We start from the raw sequence: 26,951 nt of genomic DNA, 5'->3' as shown, positions 1-26,951 counted from the left end.
ACCCTTTTCTCAACGAGAAGTCTGGGCTCGGGTGAGCCTGAGTGCTGAAGATATCTACCTATGAACCATGATAACAGGGTTCTGATCGGAGCTGGCTTGGCCCTGACTTATCGCAGAATTAAGGAAGCGGAACCAGCTGTTCAAACCCCCACAAGGCTGCCCGCTGGGATTGAAACGATGGGAGAGGCTCAGAATAAGATCTCTGACTGCAGACTGGATACATCTTGGAGAAGCTCACTGCGGTCGTGAGTTCTCAGTTTTCCAGGGAAAATTAATACAAAAACCACGAGACTAGACAAGGACACAAGAGGCTAAGCAGGGAAGATAAGGGAGAGGAGGAGGAGAGGAGAAAAGTGCGACCGCCTTCGTCAAGAGCAAGAGCAGAATCGGCTCCTTGAGCACAAGAAATGACAACATCACAGAACGCAAGTATGGCGAAGCTCGCGGCTCTCCAATGGGAGATTGAGAGACCAGTGTTGGACTGTAGAACTGCTTTGAAATTCATATGAGTTGTTCGCACTAAAGTAAAAGCACCATCACTTCATGCGGAGACCCCTTTGGCGCCAGCTGTGGGCTCAAGGCTGGAGCTGAACAACAACACCCTGATAACGACTGTGTTGAGTCTGTTCTTCCTGTTCCATGTAAGGCCACCTGGGTTGGCTGGAAGACTGTTTACTTAGCCTGGCAGGGCGAAGGACACTGTCTCAGCTGAACTCTGGACACACACACACATACATATACACTGATATGCACACACTCATCCCCCCTCCCTTTCCAAACGCCTTCGACGCTTATTCCCTTCCGATGCTGACGGGGATCAAGGAGACCAGCGCACGCAGGCCCGGATGTGCTGTCTAAGTCGGCGGTCTCTCACCTTTACCCCCCCTGTTGCTTGTCATGTGTTTCTTTGGTGTATTAAGAGTTTTTTCATGTGCAGAGGTGTTTTTTCTGTTCTCAAACTGATCTCCCTGTTGGAGCTCAGTCTGGGGGGAGTTATTTTTTTTCTTTTTTTCTTTTTTTTAAACATTTATTTATTGGTTTTAACCGGTTTTACACGATGCACCGTGAGCAAAAATAAATAAATAAATAAATAAATAAATAAATAATAAAATTAAATAAATAAATAAAAACAAAACCACAACATACACACATATTTTTTTCTCCTTATCTTTCCTCATCTGGTGCTTTTTCCATTGTTATACCTCTCTGTCCTGTCTTCCCCATGTGATGTTTGTGTAATGTATGTGTGGTCGGAGGGCAATAGGTCGGCAGCCTTATGAAATTTCCCCTTGTGGGACTAATAAAGGTATATCAAATCAAATCAAAATCACTTCACAGCTGGGTTGGATTATTCTATAATAACGTCGTTCATGAGTATGTTCATATCATTATCTACATGTGCGACGTATTTAATAACTAAAGCTGTGTGGTACAGCTGGGGCCCCCTTAAAGCCCCCCCTGCATGCTGCACTGCTGGAAAGAGAAAAAAGCAGAAATTATTATTGTCATTATTTTTATATATATGTGTTTATAAATAAGTCTAAAGTTTCCAAAATAAAGAAAAAAAACACTGGTGGGGAAAAAGTCACTATGACTTCCTAAACATATGTTAAACAGAAACAACGCCCCCTGGTGGCCAAAGTCTTAAATTCTGCAGAGAATAATTCATAAAATTAACTTTTTTATGCTTCTGTAGAAAAACAACTGAAAACTTAAAAAGTTTGTATTTGTGAAGCTGCTGTGAGAAAACTTGAAATGACTGAAGAGTGAATTTAAAATATTTAATAGTTGTTTTTATTTCAGTTACGTTCCAAACACTGACCCAGCTCTGCTGTTTGCTGGTGTTGAAGGGGACTGATGGTTTTGTCACTAATGGTCACTTATAGATTATTTATTGGTTCACACGCTGCATGTGGCCGGCGTCGGAAACTCCTTCATCTTCCCACCTTTACTGGACTGAACGTTCAGCCCCTCCTCGAGGTTTGTTCCTGTTTGTCCAGCAGATGGCGCCATGTTGGCGGTCAGAGGCTTCAGAGTGAGTCTCAGTGATCTTTACACCTGCTGCAGAATCAGCACAGCCTGACACTGCTGGCTCTGATGCACTGATGTGTTTGAGATGCAGGAACTAAAACAGAACATTCAAACTCTGACTCTGAATGAATCACAGACGTGTCTATTTTCCAGCTCTTTATTTCTCTCACACAGCAGCAGGAGGAGACGCGGTTGTTGGCTCAGCAGCTCTACGGCGAGTTATCGGGGGCTCAGGTCTGGTCAGCTGACGGCTCCATCTTCATCTTCCTCATGTAGTTGTCATTGAGGTTCTTCAGGTGTTTGGTTCGGTTCTCCAGACGGACCAGCCACTCCCCCCTCAGCCTGAAACACACAGGAAGGACGGTTACATTACATCATGCCAGCGCATCACATGACACCATGTAGTCAAACTCCACCCCCATCTTGCTGTTACACACACTGCACGTGCTCAGCAGTGGTTCTGCAGACCTACAAAGGTCACGCAGGTTTGTGACCTTTTATAAACCACCTGCTTCAGCTTTCGGTTTTCGTTCTTATGGTTCCGGCCTTAAAGCTACCGTGTCAGGGTGAGCGTCATCATATTCATTAACAGTATTTTAAGAGGATCTGATCGTAACAGCGATGCCTGGAGGTGGTCGGTGGCGTGCAGCAGTGCTGAGGTCAGAGCTTCAGAGCTTAATGAGCTCTGAGTCTGCAGCAGATCTGGTGTCCTGGTGACAGCTGCGGCGTTATCGCTGTCGCATCAGCGCTTTTATTTCACCAACACCCACGAGCGTGCTCGCCTGTCTCTGTGAGGCTCGATGAAGAAAGAACACCTCGTGCTGCTTTCTTCTTCTTCTGTTTGGCTGCACGTCACAGACAAATCCTTCACCTTCAGTCTCAGTACTTGACTTCCCTTACAGTGCTCACAGATACGATTTCACCTGAATGACCTCTGAAGGTTTCATCTAAATAAGTTCAAACAGTATTTCTGCTCAGGTTTTGTTGCTTCTGCATCTGTTTTCATTCTCTGTGCTGCAGTTTTCATCTTTATTGACAGAAACTACTGGAACACTGCTCTGTGCCAAAGAAACTGAGCTGCACCGCGTCCGATTCAACTCTCTGACCGGATGTTATTGGCTGCTGATGTCACTGATGGGATGTTATTGGCTGCTGTCTGTAGGAAGAAGGCGTTTCTCCTTAAAGATGGTGGAGAGGTCAAATCATCACAAGTTGCCAGCCTGCCAGTCCAAACTTTTTTCTGGTCCTTCCTTTGGGACACACCTGAGGACAGAGGCTGTTTGAGGGGTCAGGGTGTACGTTATGTCACTGAAAGGTTTCACAACCACAGGTGCACAAACGTGTGGCAGACAGGAAGCGACTCCAGGACACAAAGGCAAAGAAATAACAGATGTCCTCTTCAGGTCGTCTCCTGGTGCACCTCTTGTTCTGCACCGGCTGTTTGCATGTGCTTCACTCTGAGATCACCACGAACCTCAAAGTTGTGGGTCCTGAATCACCAGTGTGACGCAGCGGTGCAGGAGGCGGTGCAGAGGTGCAGCTAAATTATAATCAGCCAGGCTAAGGTCTGGGATCTGCAGCGAGGACCTGCAGGATGAAGCTAACCTGTCAGCTGATCAGGAACAAAACGAAATGATTTAGAGAAGCCAGAGAGTCACGTTCAGCATTTTTCTCCTCCTCTGCTAAATATAATTAATATGACTGCAGCCACTTCCTGTGCTGTTGATGAGCTGCTTCTTCTACAACATCTGCTGCTATGACTGTGGCCATTCAGGCTCCTCTACTACTGCTACACCCTCTGCTTAGACTTAGACCTAAACACTACCACAGCGTCTGTAACTCCTCCCATTTCTGCAGCTTCTGCTCCCACTGCAGTGGGTCTACTAACCACAGGGTTTGTGGTTCAGTCCCTGGATCCTCCAGCTGCATGTTGAAGTGTCCTTGGGCAAACACTCCACCCTCAGGTGCCTCCATCAGAGCGTGAGTGTGAAGGTTTGGATAAAAGTTCTTCGGCACTGAAATACCCTTCCATGAACGGGGCGTGTCTCGCTCTGCTCTCCTGTGCTAGTCCAGCACGTCCACGCCTGCGATGACCTCTGTGTGTTTTACTGTTACAACCTCTCCTCCTGCTAACGCTTCGACTCCTCAGCTTCTACCTGAACTTTAAATTTAGTTTTACTTGTTTGGTGTTTGAGCTGCAGGCGAGGGGTGGAGGAGCACCGTCTAAAGAGGTGCCGCCTTATATCTGAGCTCCTGAAGCTGTGGAGGAGCTGTGATGATGTCACGGGTTCATGGCTCATCACTGTGTTTAATCTGATCCAAGTTTTCTTTCAGTTTTCATGAATGAATGTTTTTTTAAATGCAGATGTTTTGAAAATAAATGAATCTATTAAACGAGTGTGGAGGAACAATATAACTTGATTTAATTATAGATAAGTTTAGCTCTTGTAATTATGCACTCATATGTATTTTTATGCTCCATGGAGCTGTGGAGCTAACACTAATATCAGGACACTCTGGCCTCACACTGTGGACACGTCAGCAGAGAAAAGCCCCCACAGATCCTCACTGATGGACTCGCTGCAGCTCATTGAGAAAAGCAGAAACTGAGCGTGCTGAGCTTCACGTCGATGTCCTTTCATGAAACAAAATTAGTTTTGGCTTCAGCGACGCAGACGCACAGACCGAAGCATCCGTTAGATGATTATTAATATCAGAATATCTTCTAAATTCAGCTGCTGTGTCTGTGCTCGCGGCCGGCCGGCCTCCGTCACTCATCGCTCCGAGATTATCACCTCGGTGCTTCGCAGCACATTTTTCCAGCCCCTGCTCAGATCACACATAACGTACACAATTAGCGCGGACTAGAGTCGGGGTTAGAGGCAGCGGGGAGCCAGATAGCTGTGGAGTCGGGGGGTGCATGGTAATAGATAGCCGAAGGATTAGGAGATACACGGTAGTGATAGGTAGGGGATTAGGATACAGGGTAATGGATAGCAGAGGGATTACGTGAGATGAACTGAGGTTAAGGGGGGAGGAAGATGAGTGAGAGGGGTTAAGGCGGATAGGGCTAATAGCTGATGTAACATCAGGAGGTCAAGTTTAATAAGAGGATATAAGATAAATCAAAAGAGCAGCAGGACCGGGGCAGGAGGCTCCTCCATCAGTGGCAGCACTGACCTGTTCTGACCTTCTCGCTGAGTCTGCGTCACCGTGCTCACTCTTACCTCCTTCCACCAGGTGTGTTGTGTTAGTTGCTTCCTGTTTTGAACCTGCTCCCAGTTTGTGTCACACCTGTGTGTGAGCTGTGCAGGATGTTAGCCGTGCTGATTCTTGTTCGATGGAGGATTTTGCTTTCCGGCCCCTCACCGTCTCAGCTCACTTTGTTGTCTTGATTAAACAACGGACTGATCAGAAGGACACCCGGGCAGACCCAGGACAGCCTGGAGACAACTTGTCTCTCTCTCGGTTGGTTTGAAGACTCCAGCCCGCCATCGTCCTGTTTCCTTTGCTTCCTTCAGAGCCGGTGAGGCGAGGTCATGTTTCCGCTCATTAGTGCTCATCGTCTCTGACACCTTTAGCAGCCAGACGGTGTTAGAGGCTCGTGTGTTTGTGTTGGTATGTCCTGCAGCTCGCCGAGAGACGAGGCCGTTTGTAATGAGAGGATCTGTTTTTAGATGCGTCTATTTGCCACAAGGTCACATGGCTTCACCGAATGAAACCGCATTCATGCTCAGTTTGGTAACGGACGTCTGGCTCAAAGACCTCAACAGATGAAAGAAAGTGTTTGTAATTTAAGCCTCCACGAGAGACGCAGTGTGTGAATTACAAACAGCACGTTTATCAGGGTGTGTCTGAGGACAGCAGAGCATTCAGTGGGCAGGGAGCTCCAGCTGTCCCATAAAACCCAGTTACACCCAGAGAACAAAGGACAGGCTGAGTGCTGACAGGTAACCAGACCACAGAATAATCAGCGAATCACACAGAGACAAATAAAATGCAAGAAATTAAAGCTGAGAGTGGAACGAACCATGAAAACGAAACCGTTTAGACTGAAGATCAGTGACATTACAAATGAAGGACGCCACATCCTGTAAAACAGAAGAGTCCAAAAACCTTTCCACCAGAATAACAGTAACTGAAACCCGTGAGGACGCCAGTCCGTGTGCTCAGGTGGAACAAGCAGCTGAAGCGTCTCACTTTTCTCTGCAGTAAAACACGTGCAGCGAGCGCTCGCTGGTCCCTCACAACGTTTCACCCATCAGCTCAAACTCAAGCTGATGAAAGCCTGTCCATCATACTGTGACCTGACTGTGCAGTCAGTGCATAAACATCACCATAGTCTGGAGTTATTTCCATCAGCCGCTCAGATCTGAACACAAGCGGACCTGCAGTTGTCTCTTTGGCGAGGAAAACAAACTGCCCCTCTCTGTCTCAGCTCACTTTGCCTCCTTTGTCGTCTTGATTAAATAACTGACTGATGAGTAGGAGAGCCGGGCAGACCCAGGACAGCCTGGACACAGTTTGTCTCTCGGTTTAGCAGCTCACATGTACTTTAGAGGGAACGCTGACAACCATCACTGAGTGATATCCATTATCGCTGACTGCGTTTAGCCAGCTAACACAAAGAAAGTCTGGATATGTTTAACCTTTCTGCCAGCCTCATGACAGAAAAGAAGCTGTACGCAAAGATGGAGACAGGTGTGACCTTCAATACAACACTACAAAACTAAAAGTAAACTGAACTAAGAAGAAGATGACTAAACTTGGGTTAGACACAGTTTTTGACTAAATGCTAACCAGAGCCTCACATCATGAAGTTTTATAGAAACATGTTATGCGTTGACCGCTGGGCCGAAGGACGTCACTCACTTTTTGAGTGCGCTCTGGCTCATCCTCTGCTCCTCGCTGTCAGCTTGCTGAGTCTGAGTCTCGATCCTCCTCTCCCAGAACGTCTTAATGAGCTCTCTGTCATGGACCAGAGCCAGGTTCATCTGTAACAGCACGACAGGAGCACACACGCTGTCAACAGCCTGACCTCTGACCTCCATAGAAACACATCGCTGCACATAGTTGACCTTTAACCCCTTCTTCCACTCGGTCCATGATGTCAGCACTCTGCGGTCTTCTTTGGTGTATTTGGGTTCATTATCCTGCTGCAGTGTGAGTCCTTCAAACCCACAGGATGGAGCATGAGCTCCTGCTTCTCCTCGGTCAGGGTGGAGCTTTTAATCTCACCATGTTTCAATCTGCTCCTCACATACAAGGTCTTAAATAATCAGGCCCCATCTTATCTTAATGCCCTTGTAGTACCATATCACCCTATTAGAGCACTTCGCTCTCGCTCTGCAGGCCTACTTGTTGTTCCTAGAGTATTTAAAAGTAGAATGGGAGGCAGAGCCTTCAGTTTTCAGGCCCCTCTTCTGTGGAACCAGCTTCCAGTTTGGATTCAGGAGACAGACACTATCTCTACTTTCAAGATCAGGCTTCAAACTTTCCTTTTTGCTAAAGCATATAGTTAGGGCTGGACCAGGTGACCCTGAATCCTCCCTTAGTTATGCTGCAATAGACGTAGGCTGCCGGGGGATTCCCATGATGCATTGAGTTTTTCCTTTCCAGTCACCTTTCTCACTCACTATGTGTTAACAGACCTCTCTGCATTGATTCATATCTGTTATTAACCTCTGTCTCTCTTCCACAGCATGTCTTTATCCTGTCTTCCTTCTCTCTCCCCAACCAATCACAGCAGATGGCCCCGCCCCTCCCTGAGCCTGCTTCTGCTGGAGGTTTCTTCCTGTTAAAAGGGAGTTTTTCCTTCCCACTGTTGCCAAAGTGCTGCTCATAGGGGGTCATATGATTGTTGGGTTTTTCTCTGTATGTATGATTGTAGGGTCTACCTCACAATATAAAGCACCTTGAGGTGACTGTTGTGATTTGGTGCTGTGTAAATAAAATTGAATTGAATTGAATCTGAGCTTCACCCACAGTGTGTATGTGGGTGGGCATAACAGCTGTGATGTCATCCATCTGCTAATGAACCCTGTAGCATTATAACATCCATCCAGCCTGTCCCAGCTGTCATAGGGCAAGAGGTGGTGTACACCTGAACAAGGGCCTCTAAATATGCACATTAGTCAGGATAAAGCAGAGGATCTGCAGCCTTGAGTAAGCTAACATTGTGTATCCTCTTTGGCTGCTCTAATGGAGTAGTTTCAAATTTTTTAGATAAATAAAAAGACGTCAAAACCAGACAAACTATTTCTTAAAATCACATTATGTTAAAATCTGGTAAAGCAAACAACCACATTTGTTGTTATTGTTAGATAAGATAAGATAACCTTTACTAGTCCCGCGTGTGGGAAATTTGTTAATTTGTTGTGTTGTAGAAACAGCAAGCTGCAGTTTATATAAAATAAAACAACCATTGCATCATCAATTACATTAGATTATAGACAAAAATCAGAAATATCAATAAGTTTTGGCTCTAGAAATTGTCAGTACTGTGAAGTTGCTCCCTGTTTCCTCTTTCCGAGCAGCAAACAAGTTTTAATCTATCGAGACGCTGAAACTTTTAAAACTGTATTTCCTCCCTGACCACAAACAGAAGTTAAACAGGACTAAAAACTAAAGACAAACTCTTTCCTGGACTGAAGGTTACAAATTCAAACCTTAAAAATTTAAAATATAAAAATTTTGAAGCATTTTTACTGAAAGTTTAAAGCTGAGAAGAACTGAAGCAAATGGAACAAACCTTTGATCGGAGCTCACGGTGCTTCAGACAAACACTGTCTCTCCCCCCACACCTCTGCACAGGACACACACGAGCCGTCCGTCACACCCTTTATGTAATAACACCCCCCCCCCCCCCCCCCCACACACACACACACACACACATCATCTGATTTGATTTCTGTAAATCCTTTACGATGCTGACAAAACATCAGTGTGTGTATCTGTGTGTGTGTCTGTGCACGTGTGTGTGTGTGTGTGTGTGTGTGTGTATGTATCTGTGTGTGTGTGAGAGAGACAGTTGGGTGTTAACACATGTTTGACATTTCAGCCCTCTCGGGGCGTGATGCGATGCTGCTGCAGGGTGTTAAACACACACACACACACACACACACATGTGTCTGTATTTATATCATTGTGAGGCCTTACACTGACATAATGCATTCCTGGGTCCTTGCATCATATTTGGGTTTTTCCAAAATCATTAGTTTAAGAGCTGAAGGACAAATGGGGGACAAATACTGTGATATAGTTCAGCAGTCGAATAAACAAAGTCTTCGTTATGATGATTATACGCTGCTGGTTTGTAATGTCTAACTGTTCCATGAGTTAATTCCTGGACTGGGCAGGCTTAATTATCTCTACATGTTCAGTGTGTTTGCAGCAATGTCAACATGCATGAGAGCCCACTTATGTTGGTATTAACATCAATCAGCAGCCCAGGGTTAGCGTAGCTAAATGGGTCCATGGTAAAAACATGGTACTTTTACAATGAACAGCTGGTCATCCATGTAGCCTCTCACGCCCCACACTGTTAGTAACACTCAAATAACATCCCAGTTTCACTCAGTGAAGCTGATTCTGCCTGTCAGCACAGTGACCTCACAGCAGTCACATGTGATGTCATTAAAAATGCTCCAAAAGGCTCCAACAGCACAAACACAGGCTGTAAACGGCTATGGGGACTGACTCACTGCTGCAGGTTTCAGCACTATCAGAGACTGAAAAAGTAAGAATAAAAGTGCTGTAAACAAAATGAAGGAACTCAAGTGTGGAGGACCTGCATGCACCTCGCTCCATCACCTCACATTGACTTTGCTCATTTTTGTGGCTGCAAAAGAAAGCCAGAGAGTCACATGACTCTGGCCAACAGAAGGGGAGTGGCCCAGTGTTAGAGCCTTAATTATAAAATTGACTCATTTTGCTCTGTTGTCCAGCAACAACACATTGTGATGTGACACTGAGTGGAGTGACAGGTGATAGAGTCGGGTCCAAAGTAAATCCTGGAAGGAGGCAAAGCTTGTTAAACTTCACCCAAACCACAAAACAAGCTGCAGACAGCACGCGGCCTGCAGACCTGTCATCACCTGTCCGCACTGAACCACACTGAGGTTTTCATCCATTTCAGGACATTAACTGTGAGCTGACTGCAGCCGAGCTCAGGTTTAGGGTGGGGCAGGAGTTAATGAGGCAACAGATGTAGTTACACTTTTCTGGGTGCAACGGATGGATGTGAGTGGATTTAACGTCCTCTGGGTGGATGGAAACATGACAGGGTGTGTGCTGGAACAGCAACTCACTCAGTGGAAGAAAACCGAGCCTGGAAGTGATCTGTGTTTATAATGATGTCATGCACAATTCACAACTCTGTGTGTGTGTGTCTGTATGTGTGTGTGTGTCTGTATGTGTGTGTGTCTGTATGTGCGTGTGTGTGTGTCTGTATGTGCGTGTGTGTCTGTATGTGCGTGTGTGTCTGTATGTGTGTGTGTGTGTGTCTGTATGTGCGTGTGTGTCTGTATGTGCGTGTGTGTCTGTATGTGTATGTGTGTGTGTGCGTGTGTGTCTGTATGTGTATGTGTGTGTGTGCGTGTGTGTCTGTATGTGCGTGTGTGTCTGTATGTGCGTGTGTGTCTGTATGTGTGTGTGTGCGTGTGTGTCTGTATGTGTGTGTGTGTGTGTCTGTATGTGCGTGTGTGTCTGTATGTGTGTGTGTGTCTGTGTGTGTGTGTCTGTATGTATGTGCGTGTGTGTGTGTGTCTGTGTGTGTGTGTCTGTATGTGTGTGCGTGTGTGTCTGTATGTGTGTGCGTGTGTGTCTGTATGTGTGTGTGTGTGTGTCTGTGTGTCTGTATGTGTGTGCGGGTGTGTCTGTATGTGTGTGCGTGTGTGTCTGTATGTGTGTGTGTGTGTGTCTGTATGTGCGTGTGTGTCTGTATGTGTGTGTGTGTGTGTCTGTGTGTCTGTATGTGTGTGTGTGTGTGTCTGTATGTGCGTGTGTGTCTGTATGTGTGTGTGTGTGTGTCTGTATGTGTGTGTGTGTGTGTCTGTATGTGTGTGTGTGTGTGTCTGTGTGTCTGTATGTGTGTGTGTGTGTGTCTGTATGTGTGTGCGTGTGTGTCTGTATGTGTGTGTGTGTGTGTCTGTATGTGTGTGTGTGTGTGTCTGTGTGTCTGTATGTGTGTGCGTGTGTGTCTGTATGTGCGTGTGTGTCTGTATGTGTGTGTGTGTGTGTCTGTGTGTCTGTATGTGTGTGTGTGTGTGTCTGTATGTGCGTGTGTGTCTGTATGTGTGTGTGTGTGTGTCTGTGTGTCTGTATGTGTGTGTGTGTGTGTCTGTATGTGCGTGTGTGTCTGTATGTGCGTGTGTGTCTGTATGTGTATGTGTGTGTGTGCGTGTGTGTCTGTATGTGTATGTGTGTGTGTGTCTGTATGTGTGTGTGTGTCTGTATGTGTGTGTGTGTGTGTCTGTATGTGCGTGTGTGTCTGTATGTGTGTGTGTGTGTGTCTGTATGTGCGTGTGTGTCTGTATGTGCGTGTGTGTCTGTATGTGTATGTGTGTGTGTGCGTGTGTGTCTGTATGTGTGTGTGTGTGTGTCTGTATGTGCGTGTGTGTCTGTATGTGCGTGTGTGTCTGTATGTGTATGTGTGTATGTGTGTGTGTGTCTGTATGTGTGTGTGTGTGTGTCTGTATGTGCGTGTGTGTCTGTATGTGCGTGTGTGTCTGTATGTGTATGTGTGTGTGTGCGTGTGTGTCTGTATGTGTATGTGTGTGTGTGTCTGTATGTGCGTGTGTGTCTGTATGTGTGTGTGTGTGTGTCTGTATGTGCGTGTGTGTCTGTATGTGTATGTGTGTGTGTGCGTGTGTGTCTGTATGTGCGTGTGTGTCTGTATGTGCGTGTGTGTCTGTATGTGTATGTGTGTGTGTGCGTGTGTGTCTGTATGTGCGTGTGTGTCTGTATGTGTGTGTGTGCGTGTGTGTCTGTATGTGTGTGTGTGTGTGTCTGTATGTGCGTGTGTGTCTGTATGTGCGTGTGTGTGTGTGTCTGTGTGTGTGTGTCTGTATGTGTGTGCGTGTGTGTCTGTATGTGTGTGTGTGTCTGTATGTGTGTGTGTGTGTGTCTGTGTGTCTGTATGTGTGTGCGTGTGTGTCTGTATGTGTGTGCGTGTGTGTCTGTATGTGTGTGTGTGTGTGTCTGTATGTGCGTGTGTGTCTGTATGTGTGTGTGTGTGTGTCTGTGTGTCTGTATGTGTGTGCGTGTGTGTCTGTATGTGTGTGTGTGTGTGTCTGTATGTGCGTGTGTGTCTGTATGTGTGTGTGTGTGTGTCTGTGTGTCTGTATGTGTGTGTGTGTGTGTCTGTATGTGTGTGCGTGTGTGTCTGTATGTGTGTGTGTGTGTGTCTGTGTGTCTGTATGTGTGTGCGTGTGTGTCTGTATGTGCGTGTGTGTCTGTATGTGTGTGCGTGTGTGTCTGTATGTGTGTGTGTGTGTGTCTGTGTGTCTGTATGTGTGTGTGTGTGTGTCTGTATGTGTGTGCGTGTGTGTCTGTATGTGTGTGTGTGTGTGTCTGTATGTGTGTGTGTGTGTGTGTCTGTGTGTCTGTATGTGTGTGTGTGTGTGTCTGTATGTGCGTGTGTGTCTGTATGTGTGTGTGTGTGTGTGTCTGTGTGTCTGTATGTGTGTGTGTGTGTGTCTGTATGTGTGTGCGTGTGTGTCTGTATGTGCGTGTGTGTGTGTCTGTATGTGTGTGTGTGTGTGTGTGGCAGACAGATATATCCCTTGAAGGAATGCTGTGTGTGCACAAGCAGAAAGTGATCTGCTTTTACAATGATGCCATGAACTTCACAACACATTTTGTGTGTGTGTGTAGATTGTATATCTGTTTCTGTGAGGCCTTGTTGTCTGGTCATCACCTTTTAAAGAGCCGTGTGTTCTCGCTGCGGTTTTGTCACACTGGTCGGCGTGTCTCGGTCACACGCCGTGACATTTGGCAGTGGGCGTGACCCACGGGGGTACAGCGTGCAGGCTTGCTGTAGTGAAGCTTTCAGCGCCTAATGCGTGCTGAATGTCTGGCTGATGCCGTCTTCACAGTGTGAAACAGCGCTGTGAGGTTTCATTTGGGTTCAGTGTAAGCCAATAGCTAACATCTGAGCAGGCCGTCGGTGGACCAGCCTTCTCCCTGTGGTCTGCAGCTATCCTCAGCTGGGCAAAGATCTGCAGGTGAGGAACAGGTGTGCCAGCACCAGCCCTGGGCAGCTACGCCCACTTCTGGGTGGAGGTGAGCACAGTTACCCACATTCATGCTCACTCATACTGACCGACCGTCCGTCCGACAGACGTTGCAGGGATATAGACATGCCGGCGTGTCACTGTCACGGACCCAGCTCTGGGGACTCGGGGTCCGTGAGAAGTGTGGACTATTATCGCTATTATTATTATTATTGGTATTATTTGGTGGGTGCTCTGTTCTGCTGTCTGGGGTTTTGTTCCATGTGTCTATGTATGTGTATGTGTGTGGGTGTGGGTGTGTGTGTGGTTGTGGCTGTGGCCAGGAGGCCGGGCTACAGCACCGTCAGGCCTGTGGATGATTGGCCACGCCCAAGGAGGATGCCACACACCTGCAGCGGATCAGCGTCAGCGGAGGGAGCTACTTAATGGTGTGGTGAAGCCTCCACCGGCGCGGGATCACTGCGTGAGACTCCACGTCAGTCTTCCAGTTTAGGGTTAGTCTTTGAGTGCATGCCTGTGTTGCACCCTCAGAGAGACATGACTCCACTCTCCTGTTTTTTGCAACTTTATTCTCCTCAGTTCAGGTTTGGAGTTTACAGGCAGCATAGCCTATCATCAGCAAAACATCGCTCTCTCACGTCTCAGACACTGTTTTTTCTTCTGCGCTTACTGATGACATCACACGTCTGAACTCTGACCTCCTGGAGCCAGTAAACTACAAAAGTTAACTAGAAATGTGTCCAAAAACAAAACACAATTAAATAAGAATAGTCTTTAAAGATTTTCCCAACGATTCAGAAAAATGTAAGTTTTATAACTACTTTTAGAGCGCAACACCCTCCCCCACAAAAGAAAAATGTTGCCACACATTTTCTTTCTAATCTTTGACATTTTACCAAAAATAGAACATTTAACCGAAGATGAGCGAGCAAACAAGTATTTCCACACATATTACACATTCCTGGGAGAGAGGTTATACCATCTCTTAGTATCTCAGGACAAGTCTCTCATGGTCACGATACAAAACTAAATGTTCATAGTCCTTTTGTACTGAAGGGTGGGTTATCCCTCGAAGTATTGGTGGGCCTGCCGAATCTTCGCAGTGGGACAAGGAGAATACCATTTACACCCCAACATCATGTGATTACACACTTCAAAACCATGAGTTCATTAAACCTGTATTGTACCCACTACTGTCTTAACTCTTTGACGCTAGAATGATAAACCTTCCCTCTATTTATTATAGTAATAATGCTCAGAGTACCTGTTTCTCTTTTAACTGTGTGTCAATACCACATCAACATGAACTGCAACTGTAATGTTACGCTTAGATTAAACTCTCTTGTGAAGTTGACTCTGTGTTTTTCTGTTATATCTATTGATACTGTAAAGGATACATGAATGATGGTGGGACAGAGGAATGATGGATGGATGGATGTTCACACTGACAGGGCACGTGCTCCATTGCTGGACGGTTGGCTAGCCTAGTTTTTCATATGTGTAGACACGCCGGGGCTGTCTCATTCTCTTTGGCTTGTGCCTCCATGTCTCAGCATCACTCTGCTCACTCTCGGGTCCAACAGCTGGAGCTTCAACCTCCTCCTCCAAACTGCGTCTCTCCTCCACCTGTTCCTCTTCAGGATGCCCCTGTGCTCTGAAAGCAGGCTCAGACTTCTCTCCGAGTGCGTCACTCCGGGGGCAGAAGTCCTCTGTTTCTGGGTTGACGGGTGGATCGGCATATCTGAGTGCTGTCCACATGTGACAGTCATCTTCACTAGAACTGCCTGTGTCTGTTTGGTCAGTATCGGGCTTGGTCTGATGATGTCTTCTTGCTGACTGTCTCTGTTTGTTTCCATGGCTTTTCTCTTTCAGGCTGCTTTCGCACACCCCAGACTCGTCAACCAGGTAAGGACACGGCAACAGTAGGTTACGGTGTAACACTCATCTTCTTCCTGTCCCCTGCAGTGGCTCAACCACATACACTGGACTATCAGGACCTTTCCTCTCGGTGATGACATGAATCATATCCTCCCAATAGCTGCGCAGTTTCCCAGGACCTCCTCTGGGTGTGAGATTTCTCACCAAGACATGGTCACCTGGCTGAAGCACAGAGCTCCATGCACGTCGATTGTAGTTTTTCTGTCCCCTTCTTGCAATCTTTCTCATGTTCTGCCTCGCAATTGCGTAGACCTCTTGCATAACTCCTCTCCATTTCTCTGCATAGCCAATGTGTGATTGACTCTTCTCTTCTTCTCTTTTTGGGACGAGCAGGTCGATAGGCAAGGTTGGTTCACGGCCAAAGAGAAGGAAGAATGGAGAAAATCCTGTTGCTTCGTGCACAGTCGAGTTGTAGGCATGAACTACTTTGTTCAAATGGTCTTTCCATCTTGACTTCTGAGATTCATCAAGTGTCCGGAGCATACCTAGGAGTGTCCTATTGAAGCGCTCTGCAGGATTGGCCTGTGGGTGATACGGGGAGGTACGAGAATGGCTGATACCGCAGTAGCCTTGAAGCTTGCGGAAAAGATTGTTCTCAAATTCTTTCCCCTGGTCACGGTGTATTTTGGATGGGAAACCGAAGCGCATGATAAAGTTATCAAAGAGCTTACTTCCCAGACTTGTCCTTTGTCGCTTATGCCTGGGCATATTTGGTGAAATGATCCACAACTACGAGTATGTATTCTTCACCTCCTGTGCACTTGTCCAAATGCAGATAGTCAATGGATATCATCTCAAACGGCGCAGAGGTTTCAATGCTCTGAATTGGTGTTCTGGTTATTCTGTTAGGCTTCTTCTTCTTTATACAGCGACACACCTGAGTGGCATAGTGCTCCATTTCCTGCCTCATTTTAGGCCAGAAGAAGCGCTCCCTGGTGAGAGCAACCATCCTGTCTGCTCCTAAATGTCCCATCTCCCCATGTAGATTTTTATAGACCATGGGCTTTAATGAGTCAGGAACAACTAACTGCATTCTCCTTGTGGTCTCACGCCTCAGAATGCCATCTCCATCAATCTGCAAATGAAGAAGAAGGTACCTAACTGCCTCACTCGCCGCCATCTTTTCTTTATGCTTCAGGTAGTGTGTTCTTTTCAGGGACAAAACTCGGTTTATGGCTATGTCTGCATCCTGGGCTTCTCTGATGTCGTCAACTGCAAATGGCTGAATTGGTTCTGAGATGGCACGGTGGTTAGCATTGTTGCTGCACAGCAAGAAGGTCCTGAGTTCAATTCCACCATCAGGCCGGGGTCTTTCTGCATTGTGTTTGCATGTTCTCCCCGTGTTTGTGTGGGTTCCCTCTGGGGACTCCGGCTTCCTCCCACTGTCCAAAGACATGCAGTTTGTGGGGATAGGTTAATTGGAAAAATCCAAATTGCCATTAGGTGCGAGTGAATGTGAGTGCGAATGGTTGTCTGTACCTGTGTGTTGGCCCTGCGACAGACTGGCGACCTGTCCAGGGTGTACCCTGCCTCTTGCCCTATGACAGATGGGATAGGCTCCAGCGCCCCCTGTGACCCTGAGAAGCGGATGGATGGTTCTGAGATGATGCATCCCTCTGGAAGCGCGTTGACATTACAGGTGACAGCTTTCCCAACACATTCAATGGCATCCTGCTGACATTCCTCTGTGCATTCCTGCATGATGGCTTTAATGGGCTTTCCTCTTCTTGATAAGTAATCTACATCTCGATTCGCTGCCCCTGGCCTGTACTTAAGAGTGAACCGATAATCTGCCAGCTCCGCCACCCAGCGGTGTCCAGCTGCATTAAGTTTCGCTGACTTCATGATGTATGTTATTGTCACTGTACACAGTAAAATGAGGTGCATGGGGGGTGCTATGGAGCCGCGGATCAAGATGGCAGCATAAAGTGGTTGCTCCGTGTAACCTGCATGAACAACCCAAAACTAGAAACTTAATTGCTATTGGAAAATGTCAAAAACGACTAATCTCAAGGACTGTGATATTTTCACCCCAAAAACGCGGTTCCCAAAAACCAGTTAAAACCGATATTTTGGCAATGCCTGAAAACAGCGAGGGAGCTGCTAGCGCTAGTAGCATGGGTGACCTTAGCACGGTGTTAGCTGAACTTCGGTCGTTGCGCTCCGAGTTTAGTGTATTCGGAACTAAACTGGACAGCATAGATAACCATATGGGCGAAATGACGAAGCCAGTTGCTGCTTTGGAGACAAACATGATGGAGGTAAAGCAAAATGTTGCTGCAAATGCTACACGACTGGTGGAAGCTGAAAATAGAATAATGTCGGCAGAGGAGCTCCTGGGAAAGAGCGTGGCCGATCTCAGCAGTGCCATGAAGCGGATATCCTACCTGGAGGCAAAAACCGACGACCTGGAGAACCGGGGCCGAAGGAAGAACCTGCGGCTATTTGGCCTCCGGGAGGGCGCCGAGGGTCAGCGGCCACTGCTGGAGTTTATAAGGGAGATGTTACCGTGCTGGCTTGAGGCCGACAGATTGTTCGTTATTGAGAGGGCTCACCGCATCCTAGCACCTCCAAAGCCAAACCGACACAGAGCTGTCCTTATCCGATTCCTGAACTTCCAAGATCGGGAGTTTGTTTTCCGCTCCACAAAACACAGTAACATCGAGCACGACGGAAACAAACTCTTTTTTGCCCAAGATTTCTCAGCTGAGACCATCCGGCAGCGAACGGAGTTCAACGCGATCAGAAAAGTGTTTGCCGACGAAGGAGTGTTCCGCGGTTTTCAATATAATCCATGCAAGATGAGGATCCTCAACGATGGGAAGATACGCCTGTTTTCATCTCCAAAGGAGGCCAAGGATTTCCACCGTAGACACACTGGACAGGACTAACTGTAGCGGTGAGCGTTTCACTCCCTGAACTGCAGAATCAGCTGCTCATAACTAATAGACGAGCTGTAAAAAATCTGTATTTTCACTCAGTTATAATATTTGGCTTTTTGCTACTCATTGACTTGCCATGTTATTGGACACAGGAAGTATTTTTTTTCTTTTTTAGAGCTTCTTCCATTACGTTTTAATAACGCCACTACAAACGTAATTTTTTGTTTGTTTGTTTTTCCTTTTTCTCTCTTTCTCCCTCTTGAACACAACAATGTTACCTACTTTGGTTTAACTTTTATCCTTTCAAGTGGGATTCTGTAAGTTACAAAAAGGACACTGCCATGGAATTATTCTAATTTAGTGGCTAGTCTGATATGTTAACACATATGGGTTTGTTATGTTTATGTTATGTTTGAATATGGTGTATGCATGGTTGACGGACACCACTGTTGCCTTAGTTGGGTTGGGTTCTTGTAGTTCAGCTATTCCCCTTTGTAGTGGAATAGCACAGCCCCTAGTTTACTACTCTGAGTAAGGGAAGGGGGGGGGGGGGGACTTTAAGTGTTATGGGTCAATGCCAGGGTTTTTTTTCTCTATTTATTTCTCTATGGCTCAGCTTCGGCGCCTAACAAGCTCATCACTGGACCCACTTCAGTTTGCCTACCAGCCTGGCATTGGAGCGGATGATGCCGTCATTCACCTCCTACATCGTTCCCTCGCTCACCTGGAGACCGCTGGAAGCACTGTGAGAATCATGTTCTTTGATTTCTCCAGTGCCTTCAACACTATTCTTCCCTCGGTTCTAAAGGACAAGCTGGTGAACTCTGGAGTGGACCATCACCTCACTACCTGGATCCTGGACTACCTCACCGACCGACCACAGTATGTGAGGACTCAGGGCTGTGTGTCGGACAGGGTCGTCTGCAGTACGGGGGCCCCACAGGGAACGGTTCTGGCTCCGTTCCTCTTCACCATCTACACTGCAGACTTCTCCCACAATTCCACCCAGTGCTTCCTGCAGAAGTTCTCTGATGACTCTGCAATAGTCGGCCTCATCACTGATGGGGACGACAAGGAGTACAGAGGACTGAGTCAAGACTTTGTGGACTGGTGCCAGCTGAACTACCTCCAGATCAACGCCAGTAAAACCAAGGAGCTGGTGGTAGACTTCCGCAGGCACAAGCATTCTCCACTGCAACCACTGAACATCCAAGGTATGGACATTGAGGCTGTGGACAGCTACAGGTACCTTGGTGTTCATCTGAACAATAGACTGGACTGGACTCATAACTCAGACGCCCTCTACAGGAAAGGGCAGAGCAGGTTGTACCTGCTGCGGAGACTCAGGTCGTTTGGAGTGGAGGGCCCACTCCTGAAGACCTTCTATGACTCTGTTGTGGCTTCTGCTATCTTTTATGGTGTGGTCTGCTGGGGCGGCAGCATCTCTGCTGGGGACAGGAAGAGACTGAACAGGGTGATCCGAAGGGCCAGCTCTGTTCTAGGATGCCCTCTGGACCCAGTGGAGGTGGTGAGTGACAGGAGAACGGCGGCTAAGCTGTCATCCCTGATGGACAACATCTCCCACCCCATGCAGCAGACTGTGACAGCACTGAGCAGCTCCTTCAGTGGGAGACTGCGGCACCCACGGTGTGGGACGGAGAGATTTCGCAGGTCTTTCCTCCCCACTGCTGTCAGACTCCATAATAAAGACTTTAACTGATCAAGCACACACATCCATACATGTGCAATAACACTAAGTGCAATAATCCTTTCTGTCATCGTTGTATTTTTACTCAGTTGTATATAGTATTTGTATTTGTATTCTATTTTTATCTTATTGTATATTTATTTTATTTTATTCTACTGTATATAGTATATTATTTTATTCTATTCTGTACAGTTGTGTACTGTATTTATTCTTATTGTATTCTAATTTTTGCCTCATAACTTTTGCACTGTCCACTTCCTGCTGTGACAAAACAAATTTCCCACGTGTGGGACTAATAAAGGTTATCTTATCTTATCTTATCTTATTTTATTTTATTCAAAGTTTACTTGTCACTTTTGTTTACTTGACATCAGCATCACGTGTTGTTATCTTAATATTACAGAATGAAAACTCCAAGTATGGACCAACTAAACACCCGCAATATCTCTGACATAAAAGTCACTAGTTGGAATGTCCGGGGTCTCAGGAAACTGATCAAACTGAAACAGGTTATAAGCAGGATCAAGCAATTGAAATCAAAAATAGTTTTTCTTCAAGAAACACATCTGACGGACATCTGTGAACTAAAGTCTGTGAGGAACAGATGGCCTGGCCAGGTGATCCACGCATCATACAATAACTATGCGAGAGGTGTAATTATTTTGATTCATAGAAGCATACCATCCCAAATGACGAAAATAATAAAAGACCCTGCTGGTAGGTACGTACTCACTCAGGGTACCATCCTTTCTATTACTTTAAACTTGGTGAGTCTCAATGGCCCAAATGAAAATAAGCCCAAATTTATTGAAGATCTGTTTCTTACTTTATCTGCTTTGCAAGGACTGTATATGCTTGGAGGAGACTTTAACTGCACTCTCAATCCGAGTATAGATCGCTCAACAGGTTCAGATACATATAAAGCACAAACTAGACAACTAATAAATCGATTTATATCAGATATCAACTTGGTAGAAGTATGGAGAGAACAAAATCCTGATAAATAGAATTCTCCTGTCATTCAAGTATACATAAATCCCGCTCACGTATAGATTACTTTCTTGTCTCAAGAGAACGTTTATCAAGGATCAAACAGTGTCAGCATAGTGATCAGTGATCATGCAGCTATCTCACGGAGTATCCATCTAGGAAAGTTTATCCATAACCCCCCTCGCTGGCGGCTTCAAACAAAATGGCTGCAGAATCCTGAATTTGTTAAATTTATAGAGGAGAAAACAGAAAATTACTTTGAGTTAAATACAGATCAAACTTGTGCCTTAGTGAGATGGGAAGGATTCAAAGCATATATTAGAGGTGAAATTCTTAGCTTTACGAGTACAAAGAATAAACAGCAAAGAAAGCGAATGGAAACCCTGGATAAACAGATTAAATCTTTGGAATTAGACTTAAACGTTAGTTACGACTCAACAAAACAAAGTGAGTTGCTACATCTGAGAACTGAATATAATAAATTATCATCTGATGCAGCAGCAAAAAGTCTAATGTGGCTGAAGCAATATTATTATGACCAAGGAGAGAAAGCAGGTAGACTTTTGGCATGGAGAATTAAAAAAATGCAGAGTGAAAGAGCAATTAATAGTATAAAGACGTCTTCAGGGAATATAACAGTAGATCCATTGGAAATTAATGACAGCTTTAGAGAATTTTATGATAAATTGTATAAATCAGAATGTGCTCGAGCCTCAGAAGAACAGGACATATTCTTAGATCAACTTCAGTTTCAGACGCTAACAGAAAACACAGTGGATTGTCAGCGAGCCGCCTTAGTCTCTCAGCCACCTCCTGGGCGCTTTGCAGATTTCAGGATTTGTGCCCCTTCCCTATTTTGATCATACAACAAGTATGGACAAAGTGTAGCCTGTAATAAGTAAGACATGTGGCACAGGGGAGTTAGCTCAAATGGTAGAGCGCTCGCTTAGCATGCGAGAGGTAGCGGGATCGACGCCCGCATTCTCCATTTGACACTTTGCTAGTCAGTGTCCCAATTGAATGCATGTGGCTTCCTTTGGCAAATCTTTATTTCACAGGTGTCGAACTCCAGGCCTCGAGGGCCGGTGTCCTGCAGGTTTCAGATGTATTCTTGATCCATCATAGGGGATTCAAATGGCTAAATTACCTCCTCAACATTTCTTGAAGTTCTCCAGAGGCCTGGTAATGAACTAATCATTTGGTTCAGGTGTGTTGACCCAGGGTTATACCTAAAACCTGCAGGACACCGGCCCTCGAGGCCTGATGTTGTACACCCCAGGTTTATTTGCACTTCTCCGCTCACTACCTTTCAGGTACTACCATGTTAACGCTGGCTTCAAACCTCATCAATCTTTGACCATATGAAGTGATTGTCTCCCCTCTTACCCTCACAATACTGGCCGATGGCAGCAAAGAGTCCCCCGGCCCAGTCTGACATCTCTTTTCTCCAGAAGCAGCTGAAAGGGGCTTCCAGTGACACTCTCCTGGCGTACTGCGTAGGGCCCAGACTTGAATCGCTCGGAAATGTCTCGTGTGAGTTACGATTGCACCAAAGAGTCTTGTTGTAGTTGACAAGCCCAGAAAACATTGAAAGGGGGGTGTTGTGATTAGTTCCACCTGAGCTGAGGCTCCGTATGGCACGATGAAGCTGCAGTGCTCAACCCTCAATGGGGAATTAGCTCAAATGGTAGAGCGCTCGCTTTGCATGTGAGAGGCAGCGGGATCGATACCCGCATTCTCCAGGACACTTTTGGACATCCGCGAGGAGACCCAAAGCCATGCGTGTAGCCAATCCATTGGGTGTGGGTGGAGAACAAATTCAGGGGTGATTTGTCACACAAGGATAGCAGCAAGTGCGAAAGGCAAGCTTTAGAAGATGGTAGTGAGAGCTGCTCTGATGTGTGGCACAGATGGAGTCTGCAGAGTTGAAGATGATAAGCTTTTGCTTGGGAGTGTCCAGGATGGAACAGATGTGAAATGACCACGTGCGAGGGACAGCTGGGGTTGAGCCGTTTGCAGACGACGTTAGGCCAGCAAGGCTGAGGTGATTTGCACATGTGCAGAGGAGGGATATAAGATATACTGGGAAAAGGGTGTTAAATACGGAGCGGCTGGGCAGGAGAATAAGAGAAAGACCAAAGACAACGTTCATAGACGTAGCCAAGTAGGACATGCAGAGGGTTGGTGTGACAGAGGAGAATGCTAGGGGCAGGGTGAGATGGAGGCAGACAATCCATTCTGGCAACCCCCAAGAAGAACAGGCTCAAAGAAGAAGCCAGCATCACTCCAGGCTTCTACCAAAGTGTTACGCAGCCCCTCGTCGGGGATCTGGAGTCAATCTCCCTGCGTCCATACACCAGCGATCAGCTCACACATTATCCCTCGTCAATTCCCAATGCTACTGGCAAAGAGCGGTGTGCGGCAGATGAGGTGGCCGAGAGGTTAAGGCGATGGACTGCTAATCCATTGTGCTGTGCACGCGTGGGTTCGAATCCCATCCTCGTCGAGAGCTCTTTCTGCTTATGTTGATGCATCTTGTCAGTGTAAGATTGGCTGCCAAAGCAGGCATGATGCAATGCTCTTCTTTGGCTCAGTATTCACTTTAGTTCACCATGTGGTCTTGTTGCACAGGTCATGTTAAAGACAATGGTCTGCTAATACAGTAGTAGAAAGACGTTCTGCTTCCAGAATAGCAACATTCCTAATGGCCAACTTGCCCTATACTGAAAACCAAGGGGAGGAGGTCGGTAAGCATATTGATTAGAACCACCTCCCTCAGTTGGCTTCATTCAATGTGAATTAGCAGTGGCTCTAGTCCACAGTCCCTTGGATGTCCAGTCTCCTCAGTCTGTCTCTAAGGCTGATGGCATTCAGTCACGTTAGCATGACAGTGGATTGTCAGCGAGCCGCCTTAGTCTCTCAGCCACCTCCTGGGCGCTTTGCAGATTTCAGGATTTGTGCCCCTTCCCTATTTTGATCATACAACAAGTATGGACAAAGTGTAGCCTGTAATAAGTAAGACATGTGGCACAGGGGAGTTAGCTCAAATGGTAGAGCGCTCGCTTAGCATGCGAGAGGTAGCGGGATCGACGCCCGCATTCTCCATTTGACACTTTGCTAGTCAGTGTCCCAATTGAATGCATGTGGCTTCCTTTGGCAAATCTTTATTTCACAGGTGTCGAACTCCAGGCCTCGAGGGCCGGTGTCCTGCAGGTTTCAGATGTATTCTTGATCCATCATAGGGGATTCAAATGGCTAAATTACCTCCTCAACATTTCTTGAAGTTCTCCAGAGGCCTGGTAATGAACTAATCATTTGATTCAGGTGTGTTGACCCAGGGTTATACCTAAAACCTGCAGGACACCGGCCCTCGAGGCCTGATGTTGTACACCCCAGGTTTATTTGCACTTCTCCGCTCACTACCTTTCAGGTACTACCATGTTAACGCTGGCTTCAAACCTCATCAATCTTTGACCATATGAAGTGATTGTCTCCCCTCTTACCCTCACAATACTGGCCGATGGCAGCAAAGAGTCCCCCGGCCCAGTCTGACATCTCTTTTCTCCAGAAGCAGCTGAAAGGGGCTTCCAGTGACACTCTCCTGGCGTACTGCGTAGGGCCCAGACTTGAATCGCTCGGAAATGTCTCGTGTGAGTTACGATTGCACCAAAGAGTCTTGTTGTAGTTGACAAGCCCAGAAAACATTGAAAGGGGGGTGTTGTGATTAGTTCCACCTGAGCTGAGGCTCCGTATGGCACGATGAAGCTGCAGTGCTCAACCCTCAATGGGGAATTAGCTCAAATGGTAGAGCGCTCGCTTTGCATGTGAGAGGCAGCGGGATCGATACCCGCATTCTCCAGGACACTTTTGGACATCCGCGAGGAGACCCAAAGCCATGCGTGTAGCCAATCCATTGGGTGTGGGTGGAGAACAAATTCAGGGGTGATTTGTCACACAAGGATAGCAGCAAGTGCGAAAGGCAAGCTTTAGAAGATGGTAGTGAGAGCTGCTCTGATGTGTGGCACAGATGGAGTCTGCAGAGTTGAAGATGATAAGCTTTTGCTTGGGAGTGTCCAGGATGGAACAGATGTGAAATGACCACGTGCGAGGGACAGCTGGGGTTGAGCCGTTTGCAGACGACATTAGGCCAGCAAGGCTGAGGTGATTTGCACATGTGCAGAGGAGGGATATAAGATATACTGGGAAAAGGGTGTTAAATACGGAGCGGCTGGGCAGGAGAATAAGAGAAAGACCAAAGACAACGTTCATAGACGTAGCCAAGTAGGACATGCAGAGGGTTGGTGTGACAGAGGAGAATGCTAGGGGCAGGGTGAGATGGAGGCAGACGATCCACTCTGGCAACCCCCAAGAAGAACAGGCTCAAAGAAGAAGCCAGCATCACTCCAGGCTTCTACCAAAGTGTTACGCAGCCCCTCATCGGGGATCTGGAGTCAATCTCCCTGCGTCCATACACCAGCGATCAGCTCACACATTATCCCTCGTCAATTCCCAATGCTACTGGCAAAGAGCAGTGTGCGGCAGATGAGGTGGCCGAGAGGTTAAGGCGATGGACTGCTAATCCATTGTGCTGTGCACGCGTGGGTTCGAATCCCATCCTCGTCGAGAGCTCTTTCTGCTTATGTTGATGCATCTTGTCAGTGTAAGATTGGCTGCCAAAGCAGGCATGATGCAATGATCAGTTTTCATTTTCATTCACCATGTGGTCTTGTTGCACAGGTCATGTTAAAGACAATGGTCTGCTAATACAGTAGTAGAAAGACGTTCCGCTTCCAGAATAGCAACATTCCTAATGGCCAACTTGCCCTATACTGAAAACCAAGGGGAGGAGGTCGGTAAGCATATTGATTAGAACCACCTCCCTCAGTTGGCTTCATTCAATGTGAATTAGCAGTGGCTCTAGTCCACAGTCCCTTGGATGTCCAGTCTCCTCAGTCTGTCTCTAAGGCTGATGGCATTCAGTCACGTTAGCATGACAGTGGATTGTCAGCGAGCCGCCTTAGTCTCTCAGCCACCTCCTGGGCGCTTTGCAGATTTCAGGATTTGTGCCCCTTCCCTATTTTGATCATACAACAAGTATGGACAAAGTGTAGCCTGTAATAAGTAAGCCATGTGGCACAGGGGAGTTAGCTCAAATGGTAGAGCGCTCGCTTAGCATGCGAGAGGTAGCGGGATCGACGCCCGCATTCTCCATTTGACACTTTGCTAGTCAGTGTCCCAATTGAATGCATGTGGCTTCCTTTGGCAAATCTTTATTTCACAGGTGTCGAACTCCAGGCCTTGAGGGCCGGTGTCCTGCAGGTTTCAGATGTATTCTTGATCCATCATAGGGGATTCAAATGGCTAAATTACCTCCTCAACATTTCTTGAAGTTCTCCAGAGGCCTGGTAATGAACTAATCATTTGATTCAGGTGTGTTGACCCAGGGTTATACCTAAAACCTGCAGGACACCGGCCCTCGAGGCCTGATGTTGTACACCCCAGGTTTATTTGCACTTCTCCGCTCACTACCTTTCAGGTACTACCATGTTAACGCTGGCTTCAAACCTCATCAATCTTTGACCATATGAAGTGATTGTCTCCCCTCTTACCCTCACAATACTGGCCGATGGCAGCAAAGAGTCCCCCGGCCCAGTCTGACATCTCTTTTCTCCAGAAGCAGCTGAAAGGGGCTTCCAGTGACACTCTCCTGGCGTACTGCGTAGGGCCCAGACTTGAATCGCTCGGAAATGTCTCGTGTGAGTTACGATTGCACCAAAGAGTCTTGTTGTAGTTGACAAGCCCAGAAAACATTGAAAGGGGGGTGTTGTGATTAGTTCCACCTGAGCTGAGGCTCCGTATGGCACGATGAAGCTGCAGTGCTCAACCCTCAATGGGGAATTAGCTCAAATGGTAGAGCGCTCGCTTTGCATGTGAGAGGCAGCGGGATCGATACCCGCATTCTCCAGGACACTTTTGGACATCCGCAAGGAGACCCAAAGCCATGCGTGTAGCCAATCCATTGGGTGTGGGTGGAGAACAAATTCAGGGGTGATTTGTCACACAAGGATAACAGCAAGTGCGAAAGGCAAGCTTTAGAAGATGGTAGTGAGAGCTCCTCTGATGTGTGGCACAGATGGAGTCTGCAGAGTTGAAGATGATAAGCTTTTG

At 46.8% G+C, this 26,951-nt stretch overlaps 1 protein-coding gene and 8 non-coding genes across 9 annotated transcripts; 8 read left to right on the top strand and 1 right to left on the bottom strand.

Moving 5' to 3' along the window:
• Nucleotides 1-2,174: 2,174 nt before the first annotated feature.
• LOC113033793 (protein FAM240B) lies at nt 2,175-8,922 on the bottom strand. Its single transcript, XM_026187901.2, has 3 exons — nt 8,783-8,922; nt 6,904-7,025; nt 2,175-2,373 (listed from the first exon to the last, which is right to left on the bottom strand). Exons 2-3 carry the CDS (start codon nt 7,023-7,025, stop codon nt 2,262-2,264), a joined length of 234 nt encoding a protein of 77 aa, XP_026043686.1. The 5' UTR covers nt 8,783-8,922; the 3' UTR covers nt 2,175-2,261.
• A 12,776-nt stretch (nt 8,923-21,698) lies between these two features.
• trnaa-agc (transfer RNA alanine (anticodon AGC)) lies at nt 21,699-21,771 on the top strand. The gene has a single exon. It is a non-coding gene; the product is annotated as a tRNA-Ala (tRNA).
• Nucleotides 21,772-22,452: 681 nt separating this feature from the next.
• On the top strand, nt 22,453-22,525 carry trnaa-ugc (transfer RNA alanine (anticodon UGC)). The gene has a single exon. It is a non-coding gene; the product is annotated as a tRNA-Ala (tRNA).
• Nucleotides 22,526-23,207: 682 nt separating this feature from the next.
• trnas-gcu (transfer RNA serine (anticodon GCU)) lies at nt 23,208-23,289 on the top strand. Its single transcript has one exon. It is a non-coding gene; the product is annotated as a tRNA-Ser (tRNA).
• A 526-nt stretch (nt 23,290-23,815) lies between these two features.
• Nucleotides 23,816-23,888, top strand: trnaa-agc (transfer RNA alanine (anticodon AGC)). Its single transcript has one exon. It is a non-coding gene; the product is annotated as a tRNA-Ala (tRNA).
• Nucleotides 23,889-24,569: 681 nt separating this feature from the next.
• Nucleotides 24,570-24,642, top strand: trnaa-ugc (transfer RNA alanine (anticodon UGC)). The gene has a single exon. It is a non-coding gene; the product is annotated as a tRNA-Ala (tRNA).
• A 682-nt stretch (nt 24,643-25,324) lies between these two features.
• Nucleotides 25,325-25,406, top strand: trnas-gcu (transfer RNA serine (anticodon GCU)). The gene has a single exon. It is a non-coding gene; the product is annotated as a tRNA-Ser (tRNA).
• Nucleotides 25,407-25,921: 515 nt separating this feature from the next.
• On the top strand, nt 25,922-25,994 carry trnaa-agc (transfer RNA alanine (anticodon AGC)). The gene has a single exon. It is a non-coding gene; the product is annotated as a tRNA-Ala (tRNA).
• Nucleotides 25,995-26,675: 681 nt separating this feature from the next.
• Nucleotides 26,676-26,748, top strand: trnaa-ugc (transfer RNA alanine (anticodon UGC)). Its single transcript has one exon. It is a non-coding gene; the product is annotated as a tRNA-Ala (tRNA).
• Nucleotides 26,749-26,951: the final 203 nt, after the last annotated feature.

Source organism: Astatotilapia calliptera, chromosome 12 (assembly GCF_964374335.1).
Source record: "Astatotilapia calliptera chromosome 12, fAstCal68.1, whole genome shotgun sequence".
Lineage (NCBI taxonomy): Eukaryota > Metazoa > Chordata > Actinopteri > Cichliformes > Cichlidae > Astatotilapia > Astatotilapia calliptera.
This window is presented reverse-complemented; position numbering and strand designations above follow the sequence as displayed.